The 9,850-nt window shown below is 30.3% G+C and overlaps 1 protein-coding gene across 2 annotated transcripts; it reads left to right on the top strand.

The window, feature by feature from the left end:
- Positions 1 to 975: 975 nt before the first annotated feature.
- Positions 976 to 3,950, top strand: LOC25496793 (LEAF RUST 10 DISEASE-RESISTANCE LOCUS RECEPTOR-LIKE PROTEIN KINASE-like 1.2). 2 transcript variants are annotated; one of them, XM_039826688.1, is made up of 3 exons: positions 976 to 1,107; positions 1,838 to 2,168; positions 2,910 to 3,950. In XM_039826688.1, the coding sequence occupies exons 2-3, from the start codon at positions 1,928 to 1,930 to the stop codon at positions 3,809 to 3,811; spliced, it is 1,143 nt and encodes a 380-aa protein (XP_039682622.1). In that variant the 5' UTR covers positions 976 to 1,107; positions 1,838 to 1,927; the 3' UTR covers positions 3,812 to 3,950. The 2 variants fall into 2 exon arrangements, with proteins under 2 accessions (XP_039682622.1, XP_013452950.1); XM_013597496.3 differs by having other exon boundaries at positions 993 to 2,168.
- Positions 3,951 to 9,850: the final 5,900 nt, after the last annotated feature.

Below are 9,850 nucleotides of genomic sequence, written 5' to 3'. Positions count from 1 at the left end.
GACTTGCACAAAACTGCTAAAGAACAGTAAAATCTGTAAAACTTTAAAGTGAAATGTGATAACTATGTAACGTGTGCTGGAAGATTTTTTTTTTGGGACTGGAACGTGAACAGCAACGTCGAGACTCGAGAAGCAACTACCGTAAAAAAGAAAATAACGAGAAGCAACTAAAAAAATCTCAAGACTATGTGTGGGAGACAAAAAAGTCTCAAGGCTAGATGTGAGATTGTTAGTAGATGCATTTTACACTAAAAAGTCTCACAAAATCCATTACTCATAACAATCCATTAAAATCCTTAGAATTTTGAATACCAATAGACAATTTTTAAGCTGTACAAAATCTGAATTGAATACCACTAGATTTTATTGGACTCATTAAAAAATCTTGAAAATCCTAATTGAATATCACAAGAATATTTTAGATTCCTTAAAAGTCTTGATTGAATACCTAAAGACTTTTTTAAAACAAAAAAGTCTTTTAAAATCCTTTGAAATCTCAATTGAATACACCCCCCTAAATATATATTACATTTTAATCTATTCTAACATAAATAAACATTTTACGATAACACTTAACTTTGAATCATTATTCAAGAAAAAATCATTCACTTGTTTATAATAATCTCAATACAAATGAATAAATGAATAATGGTAAGTTAATGTGAATATTTTATTCTTAATTTAATGATTTAGATCTTCTGAAAAAAAGAACTTACATTTTTACAATGAATGGAGTGGTAAAATTGTTTATGATTAAATTTTTGTGTTAAGAAAATCATAATTTTGTTGAGTTAATCATCGAATTGATCCTTATTTTATAAGTCATTTTAAAATTAGTTATTGATTTATTAATATTTCATATTAGTTTTTATATTTGTCAAAAATTTCTCAATTAAATTACTCTTCATCATATAACGAAGAATCTAATTAACGAAGGTGATTAATTTAAAATATTAATATAGTCGGGATAGCAACTAAGGACACCCAAATTTGATGATTTACTTTACACTCTAATTTTCTTCTATTTGTCGACTTTTGCTTCTTCCTGCGACCTTCCATCTTTTGCCACAAACACTTCTTCATCCTCCATTCCTTCCTTTCCATCAGGTGATAATTTGTCACAATTGTTTAAAATTTTCTGCTTTACGCGCTTCTTTCACTATAGAGAACGTTCCTTGCTAGTAGCTATAACAGATCTTCAATATTTTGGAAGAATGCTTGGTTTAATTGTTACCCTTTTGTTTATTTTGGTTAATCCTCACAAAAAATTAGCACCCATTTCTTTTGATCCTAAAAAGTTTCCATTTTTATTCAAAACCACACAATTATGAAGAATCTTTAAATTTTACCTTTTTAGATCACTTTGAGGTTATTTAGCTGTCAAATTTTAATACTGTTTCTATCAATGTCAATACTTAGATCAATTTGATTTTTTGTTTTGTGGAATGGTTATTGGTGAGTGTGAATTTTCTATGAATCTGGGTTTGTTTAAGGGAATTTTCTAAGATTTCTAAATATGTAAATTAAGCTGCTTAAATCTTACGACCACTTTTTCAAAAGTTGTGGTACTTAACATAGATATAAGCCGTGTCTGACTCTCCGTCAGTGTTGTCAAATAGCAGTGTTATAGCACTATAGTGTGGCGGAAATTTTAACCGCTGTTATTATTCTACGCTACACGATTTAGTACAGAGTATTTTTAAATAGCAGCTATAGCATTGTAGCATAGCGTAATTTGAATAAATCGCTATTTTCTGTGATCTGCGATTGACAACACTTAGTGATGCCGATTTTCTCTTTTTTGTGTCACTGTTTTTCCCCTGATGGAAATGGAAAGAAAAACAACCCTTCATTAACAAGGGGTTTTGAGGAGAAATGTAGCAATTTCGGGGCTGTGAGTTCTGAGAAGGCAATCAACAATGATCAAATGGTGTCTGTAGATTCTAAGGTTACAAGCAAATGTGATGAGTCAGTTCCGGTGAATGTGATTTCTGAGTTACCAAGTAGTCACGGTGCTGAAGCATTGATGATTGATTCTGAGGTCCAGAACAATCAATGCAACATTACTGAGAGTGAGATATTCAAGTATTCTGAACTTGAAGAAGCTACCAGTAACTTTGACAATAGTAGAATACTTGGGAAGGGAGGCTATGGAACAGTTTACTCTGGTAAAAACATCCACTTTATTTCACTTTCAAGTTTGTAGTTAGATTCTGTTTTATGTAGTGATATATCAGCTTATGTATATAGTGTATACGAACTTATGTAGAAACTGCTTTTTATAGTTGAAGAGAGGATCAAAATAAGATTTGTCTAAGTTGTTTATATAAGAAAAACTGAAAATTTCAATGAGTATATCATAATCTATAATTTTGAGCTGATTCATATTGTTACACAAGTTCTTATGACTATTTCACAAGATAAGTTTAAATAAACCCTTCTAAACATACCTTAGTACCATGGAAACTTCAATATTATGTTCATTCATGTTGAATTTTAGATTTCGTTTTGAGACAAAAGGACATGCAGCGTTAGTGTAAACTAGTTTTTACAATGACGTCCAATTAGTCTCTAGACTTTTGCAGTTATTTTTAAATTGCATGGGCTTTCATGAAAATATCATGAGTTCTCATTGGATGTCGGTGTAAAACTGTTTGATACCGACAATGCATCTCCTTTAAAATCGTTCATTTTTTATCTTGAATATGTAATCTATCCTTTCAATCAGTAACTGAGAAGACTCCCCTCAAATTCTTTTTGGCATGTATCAGTCAGTATTCAATAAGAATTCTTTTTTGGTAACTATGATAGAATATGTGACAAAAAATTTCTTCCTGTATTGAATATACGATACAGAGAATTGGATAGTGAGTGATATATACTTAATCAATTTTGTTAATATCATATAGGAACACTTAAAGATGGGCGTCTTGTTGCAATAAAGCGCTTACATAAAGACAAGTTCAAGATGTTAAGGTTACATGATAACAAGCTTGAGGAGGAAACATTAAGAAAGTTCATCAATGAAGTTTCAATGTTAACTCGCATGAGGCACGCAAATCTTGTCCAACTTTATGGTTGCACCTCTCCTCAGACACGTGAGCTACTTCTCGTGCAAGAATACGTTCCGAATGGAACTGTGTCTTGTCGTCTTCATAAACACACGTTCCCGTGGCCTGCTCGATTAAACGTCGCATTACAAACTGCAAGTGCATTGGCTTATCTTCATGCTTCCAATGTTATCCACCGTGATGTGAAAACTAGTAATATTCTACTTGACAAGAGTTTGAATGCCAAGGTAGCAGACTTTGGATTGTCGCGCCTTGTGCCAAACGGCGCCACTCATGTTACGACCGATCCTGCTGGAACTCCTGGTTATATTGATCCAGAGTATTACGAACATTGTCATCTTTCGGATAAAAGCGATGTTTACAGCTTCGGAGTGATATTGGTTGAGTTGATATCCTCTTTGCCAGCATTTAGTGAGGATGAAAAACTTTCTTTTCTTTCTGATTTCGCTATGGATAAAATCCTTAAGGGACAACTCGAAAAGCTTGTCGACCCGACTCTTGGATTTCAATCAGACAATTGGGTAAGTCAAACGGTAGGTGCAGTGGCAGAGTTAGCATTTGCCTGTTTACAACCTCAAAGAGACATGAGACCTTCCATGAGTGAGGTTTTCAATACTCTTGAAAGCATAAAAAGTGGAAGCTCTCAAAAAGCACTTAAATGGGGTTCAAATAATTGTTATAATGCTACCAAAGTTCACATTGTGTCGCGTTTGCCAGATGATTATTTTGAGAAGAAATAACATCAGAGTTGGAATACTATATTTTTTTGTTACAGAATTGGAATACTATATGCTCATGTATACTGATTTCAACATCTATATATACTATCAATATAAATACTAATTATTTATGTATGCTTTCAATTATTTCATGGTTCTATAACAATTCATATTGTTATCATCTTAAATAAAGAAACAAAATATTTGGCATTACTAGAATTCTACTTTTATCAACAAGATGTTGGAGTTGGTAACATGATTTTCCCTTGTGAAAAGTTTATGCAATGTCTATAAATTGTTTTTACTTTTATTCAATAAACTATTCCGAAAAAGTCTCATCATATTTCATTTGAGTCAATGGTAAGACTTATTGATTCAATAGTAAAAATAAAATTGCATATGTTGCAAGACTTATCTCATTTTTACACATGAGAATTCTGAGAAAATATAATGCTATTTCAAAAAATAAAATGAAATATAATAATACTTCCACCAAGTGTTGGTGATAGCGTGGGTGGGCCTTGGGCTGGGTAACTCTTGTGGATCAGATGTGCTTGGACCCAAGTCATCACTTGCCTCTGAACTGCAACTTTTAGAAAATTGTTCATCTTGATCTTACCAACAAAATTGCTCTCCCGCATCTGAAAAAAATCTTCAACTTGAATATCCCCAATGACAGTTAAAAAGATCCTCTAAACTGCCGTTGAGGGCATTGAAGGTTATTTTCAGGTGTGGAGAGTTTGTTAGTAAAAGGAGCAAGATTCCAACTTCTAATCAGGATGTTTAACATGCAGTTGTTAGTATAAATTATTTTGAAGCTTGAAGTAAATTTCATGTATATTTTTTGAAACGGTCATTGTTAGTTTTTATCCTTAAGGTGATGATCAAACCTCTAAATGAAGTTTCTTTTATGAGTAAATAGGCAATTGTCCCTCCTCCCTCAAAATTGTAAGTTTCGTCAATTATCCCCTAACATTAACAATACTCCAATTACCCCTCAAAATTGCACAGCGTTGGTCAATTTTCCCCCATGTGACGTGGCATGACACGTCAGACACGTGACAATGCCACATAGACGATCAAATGCCACGTTATGTTGACTAATGGAAGAAATTGACGGAGAAGGTAAATTGACTAACATTATGTAATTTTGGAGGATAATTGCCTATTTACTCTTTCTTTTATCCCAAAGTTTCAATTACAATTTAAGATACTTAAAAGTTTAATATTAGGTGTATTATATATTTTCCTTTTCAAAGGAAAAAAATATGTATTATACATTTTTAATTTTACAATGAACTAGAGTATTACTATAAGATTAATTTTAAAATCCACGGTGTTGAATATTGATGAACGTTCTTAATTAGTTGTCTTATCCTACTATCCTTAAATAAAGTTGTGGTCCCTAGAAGCAATTAAGGTGACATGTTTGTCCACAAGACAAATTGTATTTCTCAATCAACTCAGACTTTATATGTACTAACTTATAATAAAATTTTCTATGAAAAAGAAGTTTATAATCAATGGTCTTCTTAATTTGATAAGGATAAGTTTCTCAATATACTATATACACTGATAAAAGTTTCAACCAGTTTTGGCATATATTGTCTTCATTTTCTTCCTTGTTTTTTTTAGCATAGTTAGGTTCACACTTCACAGAAGTTGACAGTATATATGGTGAGTTGTCTCAAGTAACTTGCATTATTGTCTTTTATTTTTTGAGGTCGGCCCATAAGTATATAGATTAAGAATAATAATTTTAGCAAGAAAAATAAAATTTGGTTAATACTACTTACCTTATTTGATTTAAACAACTTCTTCTTCTTGAAAAAATTATGCAATTACATTAATCATTATGAAAGGTCCCGTAAATACAAAAAGTAAGCAAAACTTAGTGTCTGTTTGGAGTGACGTTTGATAAAGCAAAAACACATCTGCACACTATTTAATGTAAATTTGTCATGATTTTAAGAAGCTAAGAATTGGAGTTTCTGCGTTAAAGTGACTTTTTGCGGTGATTTCAGGCACTTTCGATAAATTAAGTTAGTTACACCAATAATAAATTAATTCATGTGGTAAAAAATTTGTGTTCGTTAAAAAGGTTACTTGTATTTAACATATGGAGGAAATTCCAGGAATTGATGAATTAAGTAAGTTACTTGTATTTAAAATTTGTTACCTTAATTCATTCAATGAAAAGAGAAGATTGTGCATTGTACTGAGTATTCCCTGACTTTCATACGGCATCCGGAATATGCTTATGGTACACATGAATATGCTTGTTGTCAAAGATTTTTTCTCCTTATTTTTTGTGTCTCGTACATTTCTTTCATTAAATATGATTATATTTGAGCGATTGTCGGTCTGACACTAAATATAATTTTTTTTGAAAGAAACCCTAAATATACATATATCTCTTTTAAACGAGATTCAAATTTTTATTTGTTACGTTGTAGAATTTTAACCTCTTCCATTAAACTCGATCTTATTCATGATGTTGTCATAGTGTGTCCAAAACAAATGTTGTCATAGCTATAGCATGACATTGACATGGTAGAGTTCAACAACCCCAAACCATTGAGGGTCCATTAAGGGTCCCATATATTTGATCATCTCAGTGCAGATTGCCACATTTCTTATCCCAAATAAATTTTACCATATATCCTCATCACTCACATTATTGTTTTATTATATGAGTTTTTATAGAGAAAAAAAATGGGCACAGGATTTGGGACCATCCTTCAACCTGTTATCTGCCACTTCCACTTGTTATCTAGCATTCCCTCTCGGTTGAGACACAACATAGGCTTTGGCTTGATATCATTTTGAATTTATATACCTAATTCATGGATAGACATTAATTAATAGAATTTGAAGTTTGTAAACACATAAATTTAAAATTTGGTACAACAAAACTCATCCAAGAGAAAATCTACACAATATATGTAAGAATTTTTTTTTTTTATTAAAGTATCTAACAATAAAACTCACAATATTAAAATTGAAAAGTGGAGAATTATAGATATAGACCGGCGTCTCAATATATCAAATATATATTCATCCATTCATCATTTAATTTGAATTCAAGATACAAAAATATGTGTAAGTTGACTCCTAATATTAATTATTTTGTGATGTTTTGATTAAACCTTATGTGACTCTACGACTACGATAGATGTGACCTAGTTATTATTTGTCAAAATTCAAACTTTAAATTGTTCACACTAGTGTAACAACCAGCAAAAAAATATCTTTATACTTTTGTTTAAAAGAAAAATTATTTCTAAAATGTGATTTGTAAATTGTGATTTGTGTCTAGATGAACTTTCATATTATTTAATAAAATATTATACAATGATTCATAATTTTATAAAATGATTTAAAATCTAAAAATAAGTACTTGTAGTTATCGCAGATAATGTATGTCTATTTATCAGTTTTAACTTTTCGATTTTTAAAGTGGGCTTCTGTAAATCGGTGTTTGGATACGAGGTAAGTAAAATCATACCGATGATTCTATCCATCAAAATTTATACATTCTGTTAAACGATTCGTATTTAACTGAAACTCATTAATCACATAATGAAATCACTTTTTTTTTTAGAGAAAAGTGCTTATAGTATCTCATTAATGATAATGTGTTCAATACAATTTAGGATTACATAATAAGTAGTGGGACTAGCTAGGGAAATGACTTCTCTTGCAAGAGCATGAGCCGCCAAATTCACTTGTCACCTAATAAACTCTACCCAGGAGTTAGGAAAAGAAGTAGAGAACATTTCTCTACAAGCAGTGATGATGCTTCCAAATTCAGTAATATCGGTATGGCGAGAATGGAAAGCATCCCTAATAACCTTTGAATCAAGCTCAAAACAATATAATCAAAATGCATATCTTGCATCCATATATTGAAGAGCGTGAAACAAACTCAAAGCTTCACCAACTGCTATGGGAAAATAATGATCAAATTGTAACATCCTAGGAAGCACAAATGTTCCGGTATCATCCCGAAGACACACACCAATACCTGTTCGTTGAAACTGATCTGAGAAAGCCGCATCAACATTACATTTGTATATCCCAAGGCTCGGTCGCAGCCATGCTGCGTGACAGTACCTGAATTCGAATGGTGCTTGTGCAAGGCTAGCTGCAGATGCGTATCAGCTTGCAACTGCTGTCCATTTGCGTGCAGCAGCAACATGCTCGGGTGCACGGATTACTTGATTATAGTATAATTATACGTCAATATATATATATTCTGTATTATAAATACTTTTTAAAAAATGTGTAAAGAAAATTCAAGCTGCACATATCAACATTTTCTAACTAACTAATAGTAATGTGGACTCATTAAATTTAACTTTTTTATATATTTTTTGAAAAATGTTAATAGACACCCTTTATTTTCATACACCTTTGTACACCCTATATACTAGAAAGAGAGAAGAGGAGAGGAAAGAGAAAATGTGCTTGTGCGGGGTCCATGTGACCACATGTTAGATTTTTATATGGGTGTTTGTTTTACCATCTAAGGATATCTGTGTATCATAACTCATATTTTTTATACAAATTTATATTGGATGTCCCTTGTTGAGACTTTATATCTCAACTAACCTAAACTACAAAATATCATTCATATAAGGTCATCGTTATATATATATATTTTTTTTTTTTTTACAAAATATCAGTATTTTTTATGCATAATAGTATAAATTTTAAGAAGCTTCTAAACATCAAAGAATATATCAAAAACAACCAAGATTGCGAAATATAATAAGTTTACACACACACATTAGTTTATGTCATCTGATTTGAACACACATTTTTTTTTTTTTTTTATCAAAGTTGAACACACATTTTTTTTTTTTATCAAATTTGAACACACATAACTTGACTCCGATTGTTAATTATTTTGTGATTTTTGTTTACGAATTAATTATTGTGATGTTTAGCGTAATTAAGCTTATGTCATGAAGATATCATAGATGTCATCAAGTTTTTTTTTCTTCTCTCTATAATAGTTAGAAATTCATCTCTTAATTTAAATAAGTGATATGTTTATGATTCGAACCTTGTTCGTGCATATAATATATAATGTTTATATCAACTGAGTTACCCTCGAAAATTAATTATTGTAGTCAACTTTAAACCTTAAAATGTTCATGTTTATTAGACTATCTTTGTGTATGTTGGTTTTTTAAATAGTCAGAAGTATTCTAATAATAAAATTAATAGTCAAATGTACGATTATTTATTTAACTTATTCTCATAATGTAATTAATTCCTATGGTCTTTTTCTTTAAAAAAAAAAAATTTTCCTCTGGTCTTTAATTTTATTTCCTCTGGTCTTGATTATTATTAACAAAAATTATTTATATTTCCAATTTCAAATATTGGCAATTTTTAACTATCTTGACTAGGTTTGTGATGCTGCTATATAGACTATACAACACATAAATTGTTGAGATTTGGAAAATTAAAAAAATAAAAAATAAAAAACTTATTGAAGAGCACATTCTTAGTCCAAAGCTTTTACCATAGGATCAAATTCTGAGGTTTAGCTCACAAATTAGTTAAAGTGTGATATATTCATCTATTTTAGTTATGATTGAATTCTAATGCAATTGCATAAAGACATACTCACTCTGATCTGTGTATAAGCAACACAAAAAAGTCCTATGGAAATATAAACAAAATTCTACTATAAATATTATATTTAATACCTCTATTTTAAATTTACCCTTAAATCAAATCTACCATCATAAATATTCATATTCTAATGTATTCATCTCTTTCTAAAGCATTTCCAAAAATAAAATTGGAAAGATGTCTACTCCGGTCATTATTATAAACAAAATTTCATTTTTATATACATTAAATAATTAATGTATTTAAAATTGCTTATAATAATGATTGGAGAAAGTATTTAGTCCACTTTTTTAAAATATGTATATTTTTAATTTTTTTTTATATACTTATCTCTCTTTCATTAAATTTTCAATTTTTAAGTCCAAAATAGACTCTCTTCATGAATAGGAGTAATCAAGATATTATTTGGTG

The sequence above is a fragment of the Medicago truncatula genome, chromosome 6 (genome assembly GCF_003473485.1).
Source record: "Medicago truncatula cultivar Jemalong A17 chromosome 6, MtrunA17r5.0-ANR, whole genome shotgun sequence".
In the NCBI taxonomy this organism is placed as follows: domain Eukaryota; kingdom Viridiplantae; phylum Streptophyta; class Magnoliopsida; order Fabales; family Fabaceae; genus Medicago; species Medicago truncatula.
This window is presented reverse-complemented; position numbering and strand designations above follow the sequence as displayed.